At 36.4% G+C, this 24,627-nt stretch overlaps 1 protein-coding gene across 5 annotated transcripts in view; it reads left to right on the top strand.

Annotated features, from left to right (window-relative positions):
* The first annotated feature begins 980 nt into the window (after positions 1-980).
* The window catches only part of SLF2 (SMC5-SMC6 complex localization factor 2), a 39,062-nt gene continuing 15,415 nt past the window's right edge, over positions 981-24,627 (top strand). For 2 of the 5 annotated variants that reach the window (XM_057735340.1, XM_057735335.1), the window contains exons 1-13: positions 981-1,269; positions 3,841-3,884; positions 4,400-5,124; positions 6,514-6,571; positions 9,738-10,726; positions 11,716-11,786; positions 14,142-14,264; positions 15,231-15,398; positions 16,390-16,492; positions 20,185-20,260; positions 21,066-21,207; positions 22,772-22,801; positions 24,409-24,511. In XM_057735340.1, coding sequence (XP_057591323.1) covers positions 1,130-1,269; positions 3,841-3,884; positions 4,400-5,124; positions 6,514-6,571; positions 9,738-10,726; positions 11,716-11,786; positions 14,142-14,264; positions 15,231-15,398; positions 16,390-16,492; positions 20,185-20,260; positions 21,066-21,207; positions 22,772-22,801; positions 24,409-24,511 — 2,772 coding nt within the window. In that variant the 5' untranslated portion in view covers positions 981-1,129. The remainder of the gene's footprint in view (positions 1,270-3,840; positions 3,885-4,399; positions 5,125-6,513; positions 6,572-9,737; positions 10,727-11,715; positions 11,787-14,141; positions 14,265-15,230; positions 15,399-16,389; positions 16,493-20,184; positions 20,261-21,065; positions 21,208-22,771; positions 22,802-24,408; positions 24,512-24,627) is intronic. The other 3 variants (XM_057735336.1, XM_057735338.1, XM_057735337.1) reach the window with 3 other exon arrangements.

Genomic DNA, 24,627 nt, shown 5'->3' with positions numbered 1-24,627 from the left:
ATTTGCCCAGTACTTATTACATGAGAGACTCTGAGCTGCGCACTTTGCATTGCTTATCATTTTTATGGTTTACAATTACCCAGAAAAGTAGAACGCCCATTTTATAGACGTGGAAACAAGCTAGGAGATACTCTGACCAGCCTGTTTCCTCTCAGGAAAAACCCCGGCTAACAGCCTCCAAAGTGCAAGCCCTTTACAAAGGAGGATTGGAGACTGCTGGCAGTTTTCACTAATCTATGCTGTCCACACTCAACATGGGTAATTGAAAGCTGACCCTATGTTCCTTTCAAAAATCTCCAAGGACTCTGGCTGCAGATATTTTATGGATAACTCATTTCAGCAACTGAGAAACAAAATGCGTTTGTGGAATAAAAACAGTCTTTATTTCAATGAGGTTTTTTTTTCATTCTTAAAAAAAGAGAAAAAGGAGCCACCTCAGCACTTAACAAGAACCCTCACAGAATGAACAAATCTTCAGATTGGGCTGTACAGACTACCGAGGAAATAGTGACAGCATCAGGGCACTTTGGCCTAAGATGTTAAAGAAACGATGTAATGAACAGCTGGGGATTTCTGAGGCACAATTGTGTGATACAGGAAGCCCAAATGTTGGCCATCTTCATTGAAGGCAGCTGCCGGGCTCGGGTTTGCTTCTGCAAACCTCGCCCCTTGCCCTTCTCAAGACGGGTGTCGCCAGCTGCCGCAGCGCCCTCGGCTGCCCGCGCCTTCCCGCCCCCGCGCTCCAGCCAAGGCCAACGCGCCCCGGATGCCGCGGCGCCCCCCACCCGGTGCACGTGACAGGGGGCAGTTTTCCTTCTCCCCGCCCCCCTCCCCGAAACCCCGCCTTCTCCTGAGAGGCTGAGGTTTTCTATTGCGCCACTACCGGAATGACCGCTGTGTCAGCCAATCAGAACGCGAGGCTTCAAGTAAGGTCCGCCCCCTACTGGTCCTCAGGTTCCTTCCCGCTCACAACGGAGTCACTTCCGAAGAGAGAGAACCGCCATGAAGAGAGAAGGGGGTGCCTCCCACCTCTGCTCCGACAGCCTCCCCGAGTCCCAGCAACAAGACGGCAACCACGCACCCAACTTCTCCAACCACAGCTCATGCCGCCGTCGCCAGCGGCGCCGACATGACAAGGCGCTGCATGCCCGCTAGGCCAGGTTTCCCCTCATCCCCAGCCCCGGGGTCGTCGCCCCCGCGCTGCCATCTGAGACCCGGTAGTACCGCCCCTGCTGCAGCGGGAAAGAGAACAGAGAGTCCTGGGGACAGGTACCGTGCGGAGGGCTTGAGAAGGGGCCGGGTCGCGGGGGCAAGGGTATGAGGGAGGACTGCGGACGGCCGCTCTTCCAATTCCCGCCATCCTCCGCGAGCTCAGGCCTCCGCGTCCGGGGCCTGGCAACCCCCCGCCCCGCCTCCGTGCGGGGGCTGCTGGGAGCTGGAGTCTCCTCTGTAGTTGGGAAGCTGTTCCGGGTCTAGTGATCACAGCCTGAATGGCTACGGACCACTCGTCTTAGGTAGAACGTGACTTTTGTCCTTTCTTTAGCTGGACCCGGGGCCCTAACTGCTAAATGCATATTTAAGTGGTTTTCTGTACGTTATCAGTTCTACTGATCATGGTGGTTGAATAGTATAAGCCTTTTCTATATTGTGGATGCAATTTATGTAAGATATGATGAGGGAAACCCTTCCACGAATTGCTTTGAAGTTAGGTATACACGATAAGTCTTAATTTAAAGAACATGCAGGTTTAGAATGTGATATGTTTTCTCCTTCAGTAACTTTACGCCTCTACAAGAGGCCAGGTTTTTTTGTAAAGATTTTGTGGGAGCTATGTAATGAGATGCGGAGTTTCATCAAATGACATCCTCTGACAATAAAATATGTTTAAATTCTCTACGCACTTGGTACTGTCTTTTTTATTTTAAGTTTAAAAGCTTGTAAGTTTAACAGAAACTTTATCTTCTAATATTGTGGTACAGGTCCACAACCCCTTATCTTAATTCTGAAAGCCAGAAAGCTATGAAAATCGAGTTTTCAGTAAGTTTGGCACCGTATCTAACTTGGTAGCCAAACCTGACCAGAACTAATGGAAGGCTATAGATGGTCTTTATCTCATTAAGTGTGAATATTCTTAAGTTTTGCTGGGGAAATATTACTGTGTTTGCTTACAGGGTGCAGTCTCAGACTCCACTGTGGGCTTTACATAATGCATCCAAGTTACCACCTTTCTAAAATTCTAAATTCAGAATTCTAAAACACATTTGGTCCCAAAAGCTTCAGATAAGGGTTTGTGTGCTGTTACAAATAATTTTTTTTTAACTAGGTATCAGTAAGTAATGGACCTTTCTGTGCATATGAACTTAGGGGATTGTTTCTTCTTGAAAGTTACATTCGTGGTTATTTTACAGGTTTCTTGTATGTTTTACCCAAAGTCATTTTTCTCTCAGGTGTATTAACTGAAAAGATGTAATACTTTAGGGAAGAGATACAGTGTTACTTTTAGTAATTAATGTAAAAGCATTCAGTATTATCTTGTTTTAAGTTGATTAGCTGCTTTTTAGTCCTTTCTCATCTCTCTTTCCTCAACCAATAACTGAAGGCATCAACCTTCTCCCCTTTACAGAACGTCTCGTATTTCTTTTACTCTCTTATATAATTTATTTTATGAAAAAAAAAGTGTAGATTCTCATTCATTCATTTCATAGCTACTTAGCTTTTCTGCCAACAACCAACCACAACCAACATTGTGGACTTTCAGGAAACCATTAAAGATGGGCTTTGCTATTCTAATGTGGCCAGTAAAGAGTACAAGATGTAGAAGAAGCATAACCTTAAAGGGAGTTGGATTGTTCAAGTTCCTCTGAGTATTCCAACCTCAGTAGATAAATGTTTAGGGAAACTTGTCTACTGCTTATTTTCTTTCACTTAAAATGAATACATTTTAGCAAAATTTGCCAGAAAGATAATTTTTTGCTCTACATATAGTAACATTCTCTTTATGCAGTTGACAACTCTAAATACGTGAACAAATCAGAATACAAATTCTGGTAATATGGTCCTATTTCCTTTTGTTTTTATTGTAGGGTGCAGAAGTCCTTAAAAATTAAAACAATTTCATTTTTGTTATTCTTGTTAACTTTCTTGGTTTGTGTTTTTCCCAGGCAGTGCCTTGTTTTTGTAAATATCTTAAGAATTCTTAGTAAAAAATTAAGATTTTGAAACACTACTCATTCCAATTTTTGCTGTTACTTAGATTAATATCTAACTGTAGATTATAAAGAGTATCGTATAAGGTTAGAAGTTGATCTTTTATGCCTTTTGCCCAGCACCCTTTTCAGCTGCCTCTCCAGACTGGCAAAATCACCCATGTTTGCCATTCTACCATCTACTCTTGTCCAGGTTTTACTTAGTTTTTATAATCTCCATTACTCATTCAGCAAACATCTATTTTGTACCTGTCACTGGAGATATCAAGGAACAGGATAAGATCCCCTCAAGTTCTTTTATTCTCACACATAGCAACAAGCTTTTCAGTCCTAGGAAGCACTCTACCAATTCCTTAGATCTACACTCCAGTCTTATCATTCTAGTGCTATAGAGTATATAAACTTCAGTATTGCTTTTATAAATTTACTCCTACAGGAAGTGGTGAATTATATTTCAAAATTTTTTATAATCAGCTTAGCAAAGCATTATTGTTATTGTGAGAACTTGATTAAGCCAAATAGTGAAATTCGGCCTATAGTCTATAAATCTACTCACATGCTCCACTTAATCTGAATTATTGAAGTTTTAATATTTGCTAATGTGATCCCATGTTAGTTATGCTTTTATTTTCAGGAAGCAGTCAATTATAGATTTCTTCAAACCAGCTTCAAAACAAGGTATGTATACTGTTAATGCATTTTTTTGTGGGATCTTTTGGGGAGGGAGATGGAGTCAATTCTTAAATCTACTCTAAACTCAATTTGATTAAACATGGTGTTCAGAATTGAAAATATAAAGAAGATGCAGTGTTTACAAAGATAAACAAGTTCTAAATGTCATGAAGAAACTTTTTGCTGTTATGCTTTCTTACATTTAAAATATTCTAGTCAATGTCCATAATGTATACTATTTTGATTCTGTACTAAAGTAACTTATTTCATAAGTAGAGCCATAGGGAGCTTACATGATGTGGCAAAAGGGAGCTTTGAAAGTAAGGCTATTAAATCATGTCTTAATTTCTCCTTCCCCCCAAATAAAATGTGTATCATCATTTAAATAATCAATTTGAAAACTTTTGTGATAGCTTAATATTTTGAGTATTAATAGTTTATAATAAATATTTTTACAAATGTAGTAGTTTGTGCTATTTTTAATAACATACAATGTGTATGTGTTTTACTTGGCTATTTAGATAGACATATGTTGGATTCTCAACAAAAATCGAACATCAAATATGGAGAAAGTGGATTGTCCATCAGTGGGACAGAGCGGTTTGAAAGGAAACTATCCTCACCAAAAAGATCTAAACCCAAAAGGGTGCCATCAGAAAAGAGCCCTGTCTTAGAGGCGTTCATGAAAGGTGTTAAAGAGCACCACAGAGATCATGGTGTACATGAGTCACATCAGCCTTGTGTGTCACTGGCCACCAAATGTCCAAAGGCGGTTACAAAATACATTCCTCCTTCATATCTCTTGTCAAAAGAGATGAAGAAAAAACATCAGTCTCCAGAGGGAAGGAAGTCACATTTCATTCATGAAAATAGCAGGGAGAAGAATGATGCGGATCGAGGCAAGATCAGTGCAGATTCTAAAAAGCAGGCCACGGTGACAGCAGCTGACATCTTCAAGAACAGCTCCAGAAGTCTTAGCAGCAGGAGCAGCCTATCTAGGCACCACCCAGGAGAAAGCCCACTGGGAGCTAAGTTCCAGTCGTCTCTAGCTTCTTACTGCAGAGAGAGAGAACTAAAGAGGTTGAGGAGGGAACAAATGGAGCAGAGAATCAACTCAGAAAATTCTTTCTCAGAAGCAAGCAATCTTTCCTTAAAATCCTCTAGTATAGGAAGAAAATGCAAACCAAGGCAGGAACAGAGTAAACAGAATGATGTCACGGCTGGAAACAGTAATCTTTCAAACCTGGTATGTGCAATAAATGCTGAATTAGCTTGGCTACTATTTTATCATATTTAGAATACTAAATCTAAAAATGTTTGATAATCATTAACAAACAATTTGGTACCTTTTGTTAGGGAAATACTGATACACAGCTTGTGTAGAAGCTATTTTCATTACGTTTCCTCCAACTGTCCATTGAACCTAGTAAAGCATTGTTTTTTGCCCTTAATTTTTTTCACACCAGGAGCAAAGATTTTTCTTAATCAGGAAAGTAAGTTTTTTTCTGTTTTTTTTTTTTCTACGCAAGTACATTCATTTTTAAGTTAGGCTGCTCTGAAGGGAGATTGTTGAGGGAATGGAAAATCTAAAACAGCAGGAAATGGTTTAGAACAGAGGTTCTCAAAATGTGATTCCTAGACTAGCAACATCAGCATCACCTAGAAACTTGTTAGAAATGCATGTTCTCAGGCCCCACTCCAAACCCACTGAACCAGAAGCTGTGGAGGTAGAGTCCAGCAGTCTGCAATTAACAAGCCTTCAGATTATTCTGACGCACTTTAAAATTTGAGAATCACTGGTTTAGGTTATATATGTCTTAAATAATTGAGTATGGGTTTTAGAAAACTTAGAATATGGTGGAAATATCAAAATACATCTTAAGCTCATCAAATTTCTGTTTTGAGAATTAGCATAAAAGCTGTCCCTGTCCCCTGGAAAGTCAAGTTGTTAAGTACATCTGTTTCAAAAAGCATCTCTACATAAAGAGCAACTAAAGGAAGGTGAAATATCAAGAGGGTGCTGTGTTAATAAGATGCTATGAGATTTTAAAACCAGATGGACCAAAAATAAACCAAACTATGACATTCTAAGAGTGAAGAGGAAAAAAAAAGTGGATAGAGTTGCATTTTATATTGCTGGAAAATGTATTTGTAAACTCATGGGTTTGTTTGCAAGGAATTTGTGCCTTTACCAGTGAGATTTGCTAATGATCAATAGAGGTTAGTAACATTTGGTTCATTTTCATAAGATTTCAGTGTTTAGTGGTGCATCAGTACCTAAACAGAAGTATTGAAGAGTGAGTTGTACCCATTTGATTGGCAAATATTAGGTTCACTATTTCTTTATTAAAATAATAGTACAGTATGGTGCTCTAATATTAATCTTGAGCTATTAATAAAAATTTCTAAATTTACGTTATGAAAACTGACTGACATTTATACAATACAAATGTACTTCATTTTTATGAAAAGACTTAAGAATTTAAAATATTTTACTCTAGAAGTTTGGGATTTACCTCCAAATTTGGTGCTTGCTTTATTCAGTCTAGAAATCTGTGTTTAAATATTATGAAGAAAAGTTTACATTCTTGACTGCTCGCAACTCCTAATTAATTTTTTCTCATTTTGCTAATAGGAAAATGGACATCTCTCAAGAAAAAGATCCTCTTCTGATTCATGGGAGCCTGCTTCAGGTAGAATCAAAATTAAATTTCAGAATTTTAAGTAAATTTGCATCTTAATGGCACTGTTTTTTTACTTAAATTTGTTTATTAAATACGCAGTTTCCTTCCTAGAGGTAAATTGGGTGTCTCAGATTAGTTAAAAGTTTGGCAAAGTTATATTCAGAAAGAATAGGTCTTAAATTTAGTATGTGTAAAGAGTGGTTTGTCTTGACTCTGCCTTCTTCAAGAGTTCCTAACAATGTGTTTCTCATATTGGTATTCAGTGTTCTACTTCTGAATCCTTGACTACATTAAGAAGCATAATCTTATATTCTTGGAATTATGGACTGAGGTCTTGATAATGTAGATGCTTTGTTTAAGTTTGAAACTGTTATCGTGGTCCAAAACAGTGTTTCTTAATATTTCAAATACAAAGGTCCCTTTTTAATATCAGATTCAAGGACACCTACATGATACTAGTTTGTACTTTCCGTATCTATTGATTGAGAAAATACATAATAACAGTTACTGTTAATTCAGTAATTCTTAAAATATTCTTTTTAACTAGAAGATAGTGTAAAATTCAATCACTGCAGAAATGTATAACAAAATGAAAGATCTCCAGAAATGCCAACTATTAATAAGTCTGGTGTATCAATTTTTTTTTCTGCTATGACTGCAGACTTTGAAAAATGGACTTTACAGATTTCCACAATTAGTAAGATACATTGGATATACTGATCATAGCCAACATTTATTGAGCACTTACTGTGTGCCATTCTTTTAATCATTTGATTCATATCCTTATAAGCTGGTTACTTTTAGAGATGGAAAAACATGTACAGAGAGACAGTTCTTCAGGTTTCATGTAAAACTGTTTTTTATATATCATAGAGGTGTATTGCATTTTGACCAAATGATCTTGAGTCTTGTAATCAACCTGCATCCAAGGCTGAAGTCATATTTTACTATCGTAGAAGGAGCTTGTAGGATAAAAGAATAAATTTGAAATTTTGTGTGGTTTTTTTTTTTTTAATTTTTAAAAATGTTACAATATTGTTGGTTTAGTGATCAGGTTTTAGTGGATTTTGACATTACAGTACAAGGACATTAATTTCTCAGCCATGAGATTGCTCCTATACTCCCTGTATTACATATTTATAACACTAAATAAATGATCACTTTGTACTGAGGTGAATGGAAAAACAAAGTATCTTTAGGCTTGCTCTTCTAGTACAAAGGGCTACTGGTGGTGGTGTTGCCACCATGCTGTTTAGCATTTTTTTCTCTGATAATGACTAAGGTAAAATTCTCTTCAGTTCATGGGTTTGCAGATTTCATCAGCGGTGACTGAAGTAGTTTCCTTTATATAATCGCACATAGTGAAGTTCTTGAATACCGCTTGAAAAGGATGCTTTCTACATATTTTCAGAGGCAGGTGTAAGACAATTGCCTTCACTTATATTTTTATTTCTAATATGTTTGCCTGTTTTTCATAATCCTCAATAAGAAATATGTTATTGTAATCCTAGTAAATATACATTTATACTTCAATTGAATATCAACAGAATATAAAGGGCATCAGGGGATTTTTCACTCTAGATGACATAAAGAATGTTTATCTGATAGTGAATAGATATTAATAATCCAAATATTATGTTATATTTATATTACTGCTATTGCACATAACAACTGTGGTGATATACATAATCCCACCTTCATTAATCACATACAAGTTCGGGGATTTCAAAAATGTTCGTAGGGTAATCATTTAGCTCTTTGGTCTTCCAGAACCCTGTCCTTTGGCTGAATTCTCAGGACCAACTTAGTCCCTCCCTAATTTATTCTATAATTTATTAATAACCAGTCCCCTATTGAGCGTTTGCATTTTTCCTTTTTACAAACTTAGTCCCTGTCTTTTCTGAGTATTTTATATTAATAGATATTTGAAGTGTTGTAACACAGGCATTCAGCCTACAGGTTGTACAAAAAGAATCATGAAGTGTTTACAGTTACATTACTGTTCTAGAGAGGTTGCAAAAGGAGACCTGTAGTACCCAGTTCACCCACCCTTTTTTTTTTAAATTAATTAATTTATTTGTTTATTGGCTATGTTGGGTCTTCATTGATGCACATGGGCTTTCTCTAGTTGTGAGTGGGGGCTACTCTTTGTTCCCATGCAAGGGCTTCTCATTGCGGTGGTTTCTCTTGTTGCAGAGTATGGGCTCTAGGCGCACAGGCTTCAGTAGTTGCAGCACATGGGCTCAATAGTTGTGGCTCAAGGGCTCTAGAGCACAGGCTCAGTAGTTGTGGCACACAGGCTTAGTTGCTCCACGGCATGTGGGATCTTCCTGGAGCAGGGATCAAACCCGTGTCCCCTGTATTAGTAGGCGAATTCTTTTTTTTTTTTAATTAATTAATTTATTTTATTGGCTGTATTGGGTCTTTTTTGCTGTACACGGGCTTTCTTTTTTAGTTGCGGTGAGTGGGGGCTACTCTTCGTTGCAGTGTGCGGACTCCTCATTGCCGTGGCTTCTTTTTTTGCAGAGCACAGACTCTAGGTGCGCGGGCTTCAGTAGTTGCAGCACATGGGCTCAATTGTTGTGGCTCACGGGCTCTAAAGCGTAGGCTCAATAGTTGTGGTGCACGGGCTTTGTTGCTCCACAGCATGTGGGATCTTCCCGGAGCAGGGATTGAACCCGTGTCACCTGCATTGGCAGGCGGATTCTCAACCACTGTGTCACCTATGAAGCCCTATATACATGTTTTAAGGTACTATAAATTTAGATGAAAAAGTGTTACATTTCTAGAACCAGGTAGGCTTTAGTCTAAGAAAGAGTATATGCATTTTCAGGAAAAGTGCCTTTAGGATCCTTTCCTTGATACAAATATGCAGTTTTTTAGTGTTTTGGGGAGTAACACCTTTAATTCTTTTTGGGTGGTAAACTTTTAATAGCTTTCGAATGAAAATGAGCATTTGTCATTAGCTTTGGACTAAATTTCTTGGACACGAGTATTTATCAGTTAATAAATATAATATTAGCTCTTTTTCCTCGTTCTGTATGTGGGTGAATAATCTCAGCCTAAACTTTTAGAAATTAAACATTTTGTCAGGATGTTCTAGACACTCTTTGAATAAACTTTAATAAGATAGGAAAGTATGCTTTTCACTAATCTGGCAAAAATTAAATTTTAGCAGGCTCTAAGCAGAATAAATTCCCTGACAAAAGAAAAAGGAACTCTGTGGACTCAGATCTGAAAAGCACAAGAGAATCTATAATGCCGAAACCAAAAGAGTCCTTCCTTGAGAAGCGTCCTGACGGACCACATCAGAAAGAAAAATTTATAAAACATATTGCACTGAAGACACCTGGTGATGTATTGCGCTTGGAAGATATATCCAAGGAGCCGAATGAAGAAGCTGATTGCTCCTCTGCAGGCTTGGCACCTTTATATTCTGGGCACCATTCTTCCAGGAATAGTGGCCAAATCCGTGTGGCAAGTACCAAAGAGACTAAGATACAGAAACCCCACTTGTCTTTACCTCAGGAAAAGTCTGCAGTTAAAAAACCTAGCAACCTTCAGAAAAATAAAACTGCTAGCTCTGTGGCATCACAGGAGACAAAACTTCTACCTTTACTTTCCCATGTTCCAAGTGCTGTTTCCTCTCGGGTTCCATTAAATGCTAAAAATTGCACTCTTCCAATTCCTAAAAAAGATAAGGAGCGTTCCTCATCTAAAGAATGTTCTGGGCATTCTGCAGAGTCCTCCAAACACAAGGAACACAAAGCAAAGACTAATAAGGCTGATTCTAATGTATCTTCAGGGAAAATTTCTGGGGGATTTTTGCGTTCAGAATATGGCACTCCTACAAAGTCTCCCCCTGCTGCTTTGGAAGTTGTGCCATGTATTCCAAGCCCAACAGCACCTTCAGATAAAGCCCCTTCAGATAAAGAGAGTTCAGGAAATTCCAATGCAGGTAGCAGTGCGCTGAAAAGGAAACTGAGGGGTGACTTTGATAGCGATGAAGAAAGTTTAGGTTATAACCTAGACAGTGATGAGGAAGAGGAGACGTTAAAATCACTGGAAGAAATAATGGCTTTGAACTTCAGCCAGCCTCCTGCCACTACAGGAAAGCCTCCTGCTCTTTCTAAGGGGCTTAGATCTCAGTCATCAGACTATACAGTAAGTAGATCTATGACATTTATCTTTACTTGAAGAGAGAAAGACGGATTGACTAGCGAAAGAGGGATAGATTGTTAGTACTTACTTTAAAATTCAGTGTTTGTTACAGCTTATAATTAGACTGAAAATGGTATAGTTCTTTGTTTGGTTAATGGGTTTCCCATATATTTAGCTTTATAACTGTAAATCAGTGGTCTCCAAACTTTTTTGATCACACACACTTTTATTAGTAAAACAAATTTTGAGCGTGTATCCCAATATATATATACTTATAGATTATATACATGTGCTACTATACTAGTATGTACTTTCTAAAGCATATGAAAAAAACAGAATTTGAAAGGAAGAAGAAAAAAGTATTTTCCTGTAAAAGTTATATAGAAGTTACAATAGAGTAAGTTCTACTGGAGTTTCTATAGAAGTTCCATATAAATAGAAGTTCTATTATTTTCTTCCTGCACCCCAATGGATCACCTTGCACACCCCCTGCTTTGGAGACCACTGCTGTAAATGAAGGTAGAGTGTAGAAATGTTGTTAATTGTGGTGTGCAATTTTATTTATAAAGTGCTTCATTCTATCTTGGGAATAAACTGAATTAAATTCTCATATGTGTGTAAAATTTGGTGGGGAAGGTGTTAGTGTTTCATGGTAACACCTAAAAATTAGTAGTTTAATTCCACTAAAATAGAATTTAAAAATAAAGACAGGGTAGCCATGGAGCCCTTGGGTGTTGGCAATCAGTTCCTAAGGCTAGCAGGATTTTTATAAGTAGTGCCTTTCCTAATAGATGGTAAAATCACATTGCCTGCAGTACAAAATTCTAGATTTAAAGCATGATGGTGAAGATTTTCTTTTTTAAGAAAGATATCCTCCTGGCCCAGGTTATTGAAATAGAAAATATTTTTTAGTGTTCTGAATAATTTAAAACATCCAAATTCTTCTACTAAGATACATTATAAAGTATTCCCAAATTTTCTTCTTATTTTAGGAACGTGTTCATTGTGGAACTTATACAAATACTTTAGAGCGTCTAGTGAAGGAGATGGAAGACACACAAAGGTGGGTTAGCATCATGACTACCTTGCTGAATTTAACATACTGTTTGTTTGTATGGCTGGCTTTTAGTTTACCTTAAAAAAACATGAGAAATTAGCATGTATTTTGTGCTAATGCTGTTATAACAGTTTTGCTGTCAGCTATGTTAGAAATAAGGTGTACTTGCTTATAGGTTGAATCAGAAGATCCTGGTTTTTATGGCATACTGCATTAACTAATAGTATGAATTCCTTTCTGCTTACCACAACTAGTATCTTGTAGCTGAAATTCTTGATCAAAAGCATGGGTAGAATTTTTGTTGTTGTTATTGTGACAAAAAATATATAACATAAAATTTACTGTTTCAGTCATTTTAAATGTATAGTTCACTGGCATTACCATACATTCGCATTGTTGTGCAACTGTCACCACCATCCATCTGCAGAACTATTTTTCCCCATCTTCCCTAACTGAAATTTTATACCCATTAAACAGTAACTACCTATTCTCTCCTTCCCTCTAGCCCCTGGCAACTACCACTCTTTCTGTTACTGTGAAATTGAGTATTCTAGGTATCTCATAGAAATGGGATCATACAGTATTTGTCCTTTTATGACTGGCTTATTTCACTTAGCCTAATGTCTTCAAGGTTCATCCATGTTGTAGCATGTGTCAGAATTTCCTTCCTTTTTAAGGCTGAATAATACTCCACTGTATGTATCGACCTCATTTTGTTTATCCATTTATCTATTGATGGACACACTTGGGTTGCTTCTGTTTTTGACTACTGTAAATTTTGCTGCTATGAACATGGGTGTACAAATTATCTCTTCAAGTATCCACTCTAAGTTCTTTTGGGTTTATACCCAGAAGTGGGATTGCTGGATCATGTGTTAATTCTATACATAATTTTTTGAGGAATTGCTGTACTGTTTTCCATAATGTCTGTACCATTTTATATTCCTACCAGTAGTGCACACAAGTTCCAGTTTCTCTACCTCTTCACCAATACTTGACTTTTCTGGTTTTTTAATGATAGCCATCCTAACAAGTACGAAGTGGTGTCTTCATACTTGTTAAACATTTGTATGCCCACCTACTTGAAGTTTTGAAACCAGTATAACCAGACATGATATTTCTACATCAAGTTACTCTTTTGAGGAAGAGGTTTAGAATTGTGACTGACACACCCCTGCCCACACACGTACAGAAATCAAAAAGTTTGAGAATTATAATAACCCTAATGAAATGTATATAACTAGTTGCAAACTGCTTTTATTTATGAGAGGGGAAAAATAATATTCCTTATTATTTCAAAGACTGTCCTTGAAACTAACCCAGAGAATTTCACTAAAACCATAGCTAGGTTGAAGTTGATATATATGTGTCTCCAAGTAGCTAAGCATAGGAATTGCAGACAGTGAGAAGTATTCTGCTTTCTGAATTTAACTAGAGAAATTTGTCTCTACCATAAAATTCTTTTTTTTTTTTTTTTTGGCTGCACTGTGCCGCATGCAGGATCTTAGTTCCCTGACCAGGGATCAAACCCTTGCCCCCTGCAGTGGAAGCTCAGATTCCTAACCACTGGACTGCCAAGGAATTCCTGTCTACTGTAAAATTCTTTGCAAGTTTTGTAAATTCATGTGATTTGTGACGGCAAATCTGAAGTTGCTTATTTAAAATTGAACATTGCTCAGACCAAAGGCAAAGTTTAATCTGATGTTTGACTCTTTCCTGTAGTGACAAGAGCAGTGCATTTGCTGGTCATTTACTGTTGTATTATACTCATCTACTGTGGGGCTGGAGATGGGAATAAGGACCTTATTAAAATAGCTTAATCTTGGCAAGCAAGATAAGCAAGGACTCCAGAGCTAAACTCTCTGTCTTTGAATCCCAGCTTCTTACATTGTGAGCTTGAGCAACTTAGCTTTGCTAATGCCTGTTTCCTTGTGTGTGAAGTGGGTAATAATACACTACTTCATGGGATTGTTGTGATGGTTAAAAGAGTTAGTACATAAAGTCCTTAGTACAGTGTCATAGTAACTGTTTAGTAAGTGTTGGTTGTTGTAATAATGACAGTGACAATGATAATGACTACTGCTTCTAGAAAGCCTAGTTAACATTATCGGGTTGTTGGTCTACTGGAAGTCAGATGAGCATTAAAGATTAGATGGATAATCAAATCATCGGTGTTTATTCTTTGTGATTTTTCCTCCCCCTTTCTCTAAATGATTTGGACATCATTCTTGAAGTCCTAGCCATAAAGAATTATTCAAGTCTTTTAATAAGAGTTTTCTTTGGTGCTGCTTTTAGACATAAACTAAAGATTTTTTTATTTTTAGGGCAAACCATTTATTATAATGTTCTTTTGATTCTCAGGCTAGATGAACTGCAGAAGCAACTACAGGAAGACATAAGACAGGGCCGAGGCATTAAATCCCCAGTCAGAATTGGCGACCAGGACAGTGCAGATGATGAAGATGGCCTCTTAGAAGAGCACAGGTATGTGGGGAATATAGTAAATAACTATATAATCTCTTTATAAATGGTGATATATCATAACTAGACTTATGGTGATCATTTTGAAATGTATAGAAATACAAAATTACTATGTTGTGTAACAGGAACTAACAGTGTTGTAGGTCAGTTATACTTCAAAAACAGACTTAGAAAAAGATCAGATTTGTGGTTACCAGAGGCAGAGAGTTTGGGGGAGGGAGGGATTGGATGAAGGTGGTCAAAAGGTACAAACTTCAAGTTATAAGAGAAATAAGTACTAGGGATGTAATGTACAACTTGAGAAATATAATTAACACTGTTGTATGTTGTATATGAAAGTTGTTAAGAGAGCAAATCCTGAGTTCTCACCACAAGAAAAAAATTTTTTTCCTATTTAATTTTGTATTAATATGAGATGGTGGATGTGCACTAAGCTTGTGATGATCATTTCATGCTGTATGTAAGTCAGATCCTTATGCTGTATATTTTAAAACTTACACAGTGCTGTATGTCAGTTATACCTCAGTAAAACTGGATAAATAAACAAATCATTCAGAGGAAAAAAAGCACAGGTACAGCATATTTCATAATGTATACGGTATTAAAAATACATTTTAAAGTTTTGTTTTTGTAAAATAAATGGGCTGTTGATGGTTATTTACTTTGTGAATAATCTATGATGGGTTTTTAATACATCTGTGGTAGATTTGAAAGGCAAATGTTAAGGCCAAGTTACATTTTTTGTCTTTTCTCCTAGTTATTCTTTTCACACAGACATATTTAGTGGCTTTGGACTATAGCTATTTAATATTAGCAGAAAGTGAGAGGAGCATAGCATGTGTTCTCATGTTCATCTTCTAATCTGGGATTAATACTGGTCCTAAGAAAAGGGGTTTTTGCACCCAATCCTGAAATACAAAACTGTATGCAGTATAACTGTTCAGTATTCAATAACTTTTTTTTTTTCAGAGAATTTCTAAAGAAATTTTCAGTCACAATTGATGCTATTCCTGATCATCATCCAGGCGAAGAAATATTTAATTTCCTTAATTCTGGAAAAATTTTCAATCAGTATACTTTGGATTTAAGAGACTCTGGTTTTATTGGACAAAGTGCTGTAGAAAAGCTTATTCTTAAGTAAGTAGGGAAATAGATATTTTACTTTTTCCTCCATAAAAATTAGAAGGTTTCTAACTGATGTAATCTTCTGAAAGGTTAATTTCTATTATGACCAATCCAGTTTCCTCATCCTCTTACTTATTACTATTGCTCTTTGTGTTCTATTATTTAATTACAGGAAGCAGTATAAGATAGTCGCTTGGCATATCACATGCCTTTATTAGCTAGGGTTAAGATCAGTATCTAATAACAGTGACTGTCAAAATAGCAAGGGCTTAAACAAGAAGTATATTTCTTTCTGATGTGGAAAGAAGTTCAGAGGTAGGAGGTCCAGGGCTGATGTTTCACCATGTAATCTTTCTTCCCCACCATCCTTAACACCTGGTTGCTTCAGGTGCTACTGGAGCTCAGGCCTTTGCATTTAAATTCCCAGAAACCCCACACAACATTTCTACTTATGGTTAGTTGGGTGGAACTTGGTCAACATGGCCACACCTAGCTACAAGGAAGGCTGGGAAGTGATTTTTATTTCAGGCAGCCAGTGTGCCCAGCTAAAAACCTCAGGGTTCGGTTGCCAAGAGGAAAGACAAGAATAGTTGGGATAGGCAACTAACAATCTCTACCACAATGCCCAGACTGGTCTAATTTCTCTCAGTGTGTGAGAACTGAGACCCAGAGAGATCACATTAATTCTGGTGCTGAGTTTTATGGAAGTACAAACCCAAGCTAGCAAAAGCAGATGAAATTCTGAGACTCGATAGGCTCTTCAGCACTGCCAGCTAATGTAGATTTGTCCACCAGATAAATCTGAAGCCAAGCCAACAGATTGGTTCAGCTTTAGGCCATTGATTGATTTTTAATGAGTAACCCATCTACGTTGGGGAAGAGTCCAACTTCATGGACTATGATGGTTTGCTTACTCATTTCCCTGATCATGTCAGATGTGGTGGTAGTAGAAGTTTCTTGCCATGAAGATAACAGTCATATTGTTTTCACTGTATTTTTTCAGATCAGGAAAAACAGATCAGATTTTTTTAACAACACAAGGCTTCCTTACCTCTGCTTATCACTATGTCCAGTGTCCTGTACCTGTGTTAAAGTGGCTGTTTCGGGTAAGAGAAATGTTTGGGGTATAGTTGCTTCTTTCTGTATTTCCCAGTTAAAAATAAACTTTAAAAATATAATCTTATTTGCACATTACCAGAGAAAAATTAATCTAGCATAACAAACCCATAATTTTAGGCAAAAAGAGTCAGTATAAAGAGGTTACAAAAGACATGCTAATGCAGGTGGTGTACAGGATAGGCAGTAATGCTATTTGTGCCTAAGACATTTCATCACAGTGGTAAATCAGTATTGTAGATTGCTCTAGAAGGGGTCTTCTAGTGCTTGTGTACCTGGGGGTTTTTTTTCCTATATTTTCCCCTATTTTTGTGGCAGTGCCTGCATACATTTTTAGGATTTGACTTGTATACTTATTTCCCCTTTCGTATTTGAGGGGGAACAGTGTAAATCCAACTGATTATTTCTCTTCCCCATTCAGATTTAACTTTTAAATCCACTTAGATAATTACCTTAATTTTGTATTATCTACATGGTAACTTTATAAATATCAGTGGTATCAGAGAATTGTAACTGCTATATATATGAAGTGAGAAGTGGGGAAAAACATATGCAGTTTCTATTCTGGGCTTTAAGATTGCATTTCAGAGAATCTCATATTTGCAAGAACTAGATATTCCAGTATAGTTTTTCATTCATTTTTCATATAGCTGGCATACTTGAGTGCCAGCTGTGCCAGGTGCTGGAGACAACAGCAATTAAAAAATCAGTGTTTCTGATTTCATGAAACCCACATTCTAGAATAGAGGAGACAAACAATAAACGTGTGTGTACATTTACGTATATATTGTGTCAGATGGTAAGTGGGAGAAGAGCATTCTAGGCAGAGAGAGTAACAGGTGGGACATACTGGGGGGCCAGGAGCATTTGCTTCCAGTGGTTAGGGACTCACTACTTGGATCCCAGTAATTTTTTTTTTAAACAGTCCTAATTAAATCAAAATTTGCCTCCAAGTGGTTTTTTATCTTTTTTTTTTTTTTAGTAAATTTATTTATTTATTTATTTTATTGGCTGTGTTGGGTCTTTTTTGCTGTGCGCAGGCTTTCTTTTTAGTTGTGGTGAGTGGGGCTACTCTTGTGGTGTGTGTTGCCGTGGCTTCTCTTGTTGCGGAGCACAGGCTCTAGGCACGTGGGCTTCAGTAGTTGCAGCACATGGGCTCAATAGTTGTGGCTCACGGGCTCTAAAGCGCAGCCTCAGTAATTGTGGCGCACAGGCTTAGTTGCTCCGCAGCATGTGGGATCTTCCTGGAGCAGGGATCGAACCCATGTCCCCTGCGTTGGCAGGCAGATTCTCAACCACTGCGCCACCTAGGAAGCCCGGTTTATTATCTTAATTATGTTTTCTATAGCTTCCCACAATATGCCTCATCTGTCAAACAGTCCTTCAGTTATTTTAAACAGCTATCATGACCCTCATCACTCCCCACACTAAACATACTTGAATCACTAAATATCCAGTACCTTTACCAATCACCTTTTTGAATGACCTTTAGCTTGTCAGTTTCACTCCTAAAGTGTTCCTCCTTCCCCCAAATAAATGAACATATGCTCCTCCAGATAAGGGCTTTTCTTACCAGCATTTTCCAGCAAGACTGTTACCCATCTACCTCTGCCCCCACATATTTATATTTATTATTTCATTTGCTGTCACACCAGGACTTCATTATTCTCTAATTATGTAATACATCTTTCCTTAAACTTACAAGTAAGACTTTGCATTTATCTGTTTTCATCTTGTCGATGTGGGCTCATCATTATAGCCTTTAAAACCCTAATGATGACATACAAGCATATCTTCATGTAAGCAGTTTTTTATATTCTTCATATTTATTCTTTGAAAAGCAAACAATCATTTAAGTGTTTTTTCTGTGTAAGACATTTTGTCTCATTTCTCCTTTTCAATTTCAAGTCCGTTTTTCATGATGGAGAGACTTAGGAACTTAGAAATTTTTTTTTTTAATATTTATTTATTTGGTTGCACTGAGTCTGAGTTGTGGCACGTGGCATATGAACTCTTAGTTGCAGCATGTAGGATCTAGTTCCCTGACTAGGGATTGAACCTGGCCCCCTGCATTGGGAGCGCAGAGCCTCAGCCACTGGACCACCAGGGAAGTCCCACAAGTATTTTTTTTAATAAAGTATGTCAGAATTCATTTTAATGCTATAGTCCTGATAGTTTGAAATTTAATTGTTAAAATGTAGTTTAAATGTTTGCATCTTCATTATTTTATCATGTGTCTAAACATAGTTGACCATAAAGACACTGTGAACAGAATATGTGCTGTTTTATAACTTTTTTTTTCAGGTAACAATAAATTATTGAGTATTTTTATCTCAGTGTAGACATGTTATTCTTTTTAATGGCTTTATTTTGCATACTATATTGTAATAGTAATAGTATTCCTTTGTAGTGCTATACCATGATTTATTTATTTAATCCATCTCAATTGACAGACATTAGGTTGTTTTATATATATGTATGTATCTCTTTACATATTTATTTATCTCTAAGTACTGTATTGCCCACCTTGAAATTCATCACCACCAACAAAAAATTGTTATGCAGAACTTGTCCTGTGTCCAACATGCCTTTGAATGGTGCTGCCCCTAGTGGCACAGAGTAATGACAAACATTATCACAGAGACTTTCTTTCACATGTGTTGATTTTGAAATGACACAAGTTGTATGCCTTATTGAAACCACAGTTAAGGCTATTCACCCTTATATTTTAGATTTAAATTTATTATAATCATAATCCATGGTTCCAAAACAAAAGAGAAATAGAAATACAATATGTTTTCCTCTACAAAATCACTTTAAAATAACTTTCAATATGTTATGATTTTTTTTTTTTTTTTTTTTTTTTATTTTTTGGGGGGGTACACCAGGTTCAATCATCCGTTTTTATACACATATCCCCATCTTCCCTCCCTTCCTTGACTCCCCCCCCCAAGCCCCCCCCCTCCCCACCCCAGTCCTCAAAGGCATCTTCCATCTGTTATGATTTTTTAATGTCTTTTAAACTTGAGATTTTGTTCCCAAGAAGTTGTATTGTAAAATTACATTAATTATATGCTTCATATATAAATTCCTTTACGTAAAAAAGGCTGAGTAGGTCAAAGTATAAGGACAATGAATTTGCATAAATATTACCAAGTGACTTTACATTTTTTACCAAATTACACTCACAGTGGACATACTACCTTCTTCCTATGAAAATTCTTGATCTTTACCAATCTTGAAGTCAACTAATAATATCATGTCATTTTTCTTTGCATTTCTTTGATTACTAGTGATATTGAATAGCTTTTAAAAATACACATTGGTATATTAATTTGTATATTTGTATCTTTTCAAATATTTTTACTAGGTTGTAGTTTGATTTTTGCCTGTGATATGATCAACATAGTAGACTTCTCCTTTAAGGTCTTTGGGTTTCATAGCATAATATGAACTAGAAAGGCATTTTTCATAGTTTTAAAAGTTATATTTGCCTAATTATAAATGAAAGTTGTTTAAAAAAAAAAAAAGCATGTTAGAATGGAAAGGGCTCCAACTTATAAATCAGACCTGGATTTAAATTCCAACTCGTGTATTATGTTGGGTGGAGTATGTTAATCTCTCTGAGCCTCTTTGTTCTTTCTTCTCTCTTAATACTCTATCATTTATCTACTTTTGACAGATGATGTCAATTCATACAGACTGTATTGTGTCTGTGCAGATTTTAAGTACTTTAATGGAAATAACAATAAGAAATGGTGAGTATATAAATTCACTGTGATTAACAGTATGAATTATTGGTTGCTTTGTATGATCTCTTATTACTAAACATTAGAATATTTGGAAATAAGGAATAAAAGTTATTTTTGTAATATAAAGTCTTTAATAATGAAATTGAAGTCCAATAAAAAATGAGTGCATTTTTCTAGTTGCACTGAAGAAAAGAGCATAAGATCTTGCAAGTGGCAGCCCTTACCTAATTTTTTACCAAGTCATAGCCTACTGTGCTGGGTAAGTGGAAATAGTTGCAAGTTTATTTTATTTATTTAGCCAGTTAACTTTGATGGCTTTTTGGTGAGCAGCAGTATTGTACTGATTATGCACTGAGAAAATTGAAAATATCCACTGCAAAAGTATGACAGTTGCGTTCTCACCTTTGAGATCCCTTGTAATGAAACAAGCATTTGATTTACCTGTTTCACTTGTTTTAAGGCTTGGAACTATATAGGCACTGAACATGGTAAAATCTTTCTGTGTTAGCAGTAGTAGGTTTTTTACTGTTGTTATTTTCCAGTCTTTTGAAAATGTTCCTCCTGAGTTACACCCTTTTATCCATCACTAGCAGATATTTTGTTCATAAATGTCATTTCCTTCACATTTATTTGAAAATCTATATTTCCTATATGATTATTCTAAATAACTATATGGTTAACATATCATTACCAGCTGCCATTTCTATCAAATCATGGTAATAATCCATGTTTCACATGCAGACTGTCATCTTGCAACTGTAGGTTTGTGAACCCAGGATTTGGGATAAAATATTTTCTTCTGTTATACTAGATACCTTCAGTGATTCACCAGTTTGGCCCTGGATCCCATCATTGTTTGATGTAGCTGCTGTGTTTTTCAATATGGGAATTGATTTTAAATCTTTGTTTCCTCTGGAGAATCTTCAGCCAGACTTTAATGAAGACAATCTAGTGTAAGTGTTCTTTTCATAATAAACTCCAAAAGTTATCTTTTAAACAATTTATATAACAATAGTTAATATTCATTTGCTAAATTCAGTATTCATTCTTGATTTTTTTTAAATCTCTCAAAGTTGAAATAGATCTTGAATTAGATACATTCTTTTTTTTTTTTTGGCGGATGGGCTTAGTTGCTCCACGGCATGTGGGATCTTCCTGGAGCAGGGACTGAACCCATGTCCTCTGCATTGGCAGGCAGAGTCCCAACCACTGCACCCCCTAGGAAGCCCCTAGATACATTCTTAACATCTATCTTAATCTAAATACCATCATCATGTTTAACAGGGAAAAAATGGAAGCATTTTTTAAATTAAAAAAAAAAATTTTAAATAAAACTGCCAGTTATTATTTACCATTATTTTGGAGCTACTGGCCAAAACAATTAGACAAGGGAAAAAAAAGAGAGATATCACGATAGGAAATGAGTTGGTGAAAGATTCATTATTTGCAGAAAAAGTGACTTAATGATTTTATTTATACATAGAAGCCTAAGAATCAACTGAAAAGCTATGCAAAATAAGAGAATTTGGTATGGATGCCAGGGTACAATGTTAATAAAGAGAAATTAGTAACCTTCAGGTATATGAACTGTAGCTAGTTAAAAGATACACTTCATTTGCAATAGTAAGAAGAATATATTAAATACCTAGGAATAAACTTAAATAGAAGTGTGTGTGTGTGTGTGTATGTAAATATTACTAAGAGACCAGATAGGAAAATTGAACAACATAAATACATTAGAGCTCCCCCTAAGATAAACTGTGGACTTGATGAGATCCTAATAAGAAGTGAAACTAACACAACTGAATAGTATGTAATGATTTTGTATGTTGTATGCAACAGATTTGAGTTTTTCTTCACTGTAGTGGAAGTAGTGAAATGAAGATATATAATGATTTCATTAAGACATAATAAATGCAGATAATATTTAGCAGAATATTTTTTTTGATTGATTATTTACCAACTGAAGAGCTGCCTCAGTCAGATTTGGTGACTAGAGCCAGGAGGTGGTGGCTGTTTAAGTCACTGCTGCTGTATAGTGGTAGGCAAAGATGAACATAGGTAAGAGTGAATTGGTGCCATAAAAAAGGAATGAAATTGGGACATTTGTAGAGACATGGATGGACCTAGAGACTGTCATAGAGAGTGGAATGAGTCAGAGAAACTACAGATATCATATATTAACACATATGTGTGGACTATAGAAAAATGGTACAAATCAACCAGTTTGCAAGGCAGAGATAGAGACACAGATGTAGGGAACAAACATATGGACACCAAGTGGGGAAAGCAGTGGTGGGGGGAGGAGGGGAGGTTGGGATGGGATGAATTGGGAGATTGGGATTGCCATATATACATTACTAATAAGAAAAAAAATATCAAATTGTACACTTTAAAAAAAAAAAAGAGTGAGCTGGTGAAGAAATGAGTGAAACATAATGAAATACCTGTTTATCAACATGAGCGCAAGACTGAATCCTGTTGAGATATGACCACAACTCACTCTTCTCTCACTAGGACTCACGTGCAACTTATCCATTTTTGCTGGTATGTATATGCATATTCACAATAGCAAGTTTCTATCCAAATAGTAGATTTGAAATGAAAAATGTTTCAAGGTTGTTAAATATTCAGATAGGGAGAGTAAGATATTAAAGGATACTAGTACAATTCTTTTCTTTGCCATTATTCTATATTCCATCAATTGTCACATCCCTGTGTTCCTCTTCCTCTGCCTATCTCACAGCTCTTCATCCTTTTCATTCCCAGTGTCAGTCTAATTCAGATCCTCTTTTCATGCCTAGCCTGACAGAAATCTCCTTCCCGTTGGGGGCTTTCCACCTCCAAAGTATTTATTCTTTTCACTGTTAGAGGATTCCTTTTATGAAAGCTTCTTTCTCCACTACTAAACCTTTACACCTGTATTTAAGACTCTACAGTTGACTCTGACATTTTTTCTGTTTTGTTCACCGTTTCGCTCTAACCAATTTGATTCTCTTGCTATTCCTCCACGTTAGCCATTGTTGATTGGATCTTCCTCATGCTGGTCCCTCACCTCTGTCCTCATTGTCTACTCACCACAATATTGTCTGTCTCACTTGTTGAAGCAGTGTTTATAAGAGTAGAACTGCCAACACTTACATATTGTTTACTATGTGCCAGACTTGGTTCTAGGAGCTTAATAGATAGTACTTCATTTAATAGTCACTACAACTACTAGATAGTATTTTCATTCCTATTTATAGGTGAGTGAGGCACAGAAAGATTATGTAACTTGCCTGAAGTTGTATAGCTAGGAAGGGACACAAGACTACTGAGCACATATTTAAAAAAAATAAAAGTTCTTCACATGTAGTTATGAGTATCTCCAAGATATATTTAGTGAAGAAAGAGGTGCACAACAGAGTGTATAGTATGCTACCATTTGTATTAAAGCAATGGGGAAAGGTATATTAATATTTATTTGTGTATATATAAAATGCTGTGGAAGGAAGGACTAAAACTAGTAGTTATTGTGGGGAGGGAAAAAGAATGGCTAAAAGCGTGGACTGGGAGGACAGTTCTCTTCAGCACACTGTGCCTTAATATCTTTTAACTTTTTTTAACCCTATGAAAGGGTTATTTATTCAAAAAAAGTACACAAGAAAATATTATGTATATGTGTGTTTTGAAAGCCCAGTTCATGTGTCTCCTCTTCCATGAACTTTCACTGATTTCCTCAACCAAAATTGGGGTGCTTAGAATTTTTATATTGCTGTGGCAGCTTCATTGGGCTGCTCTTGAGGCATTTAAATATTATAAGTTCTTTGTAATTAGAGCCACCTTCTACATAGCTCTCTGACACCAAGAGTAACAGGGAGAATGCCTTATAAAAAATAGCTGTTCAAGGGAAAACTAGTGCATAGAAATAGAAATCAGATTTACCTGGAGTGGGAGATAGCCGATTGACTCAGATCTGACGTGAAGGGAGTAAAAGAAACGTTCTAGTTCTTGATTTGGATGGTGGTTACACTAGCATGTACATCATCAAAAATTTAAATGCGTATACTCCTTTCATTGTATGTAAATTATACCTCAGTAAAACTTTTGTTGTTGTTCAGTGCTTCTCAGACTTTTGTGCCTCATTTCGCATTGTTTTATTCACTTTTCCATAGTTCTGAAACACAGATGACATTGGGGGTGAAAGGAAGTGAAGATTCATCTTGCAAGCCAATTTTTTCATCTCTTCCTGAAACCAACATTTTAAATGTGGTTAAGGTAGGAAAAAACTCTTGTATGTCTTTAGCACAGAGCTTGAGCCATTTAGTTTTTTTCCTTTATGGTTTTAAAACAAAATCACTGGTGTTTTACCATGGGATTTCTAGTGTTTGAAA

Source organism: Hippopotamus amphibius, chromosome 5, assembly GCF_030028045.1.
Source record: "Hippopotamus amphibius kiboko isolate mHipAmp2 chromosome 5, mHipAmp2.hap2, whole genome shotgun sequence".
NCBI lineage: Eukaryota > Metazoa > Chordata > Mammalia > Artiodactyla > Hippopotamidae > Hippopotamus > Hippopotamus amphibius.
Note: the sequence above shows the minus strand (reverse complement) of the source record. Positions and strands in the feature narration are given on the sequence as shown.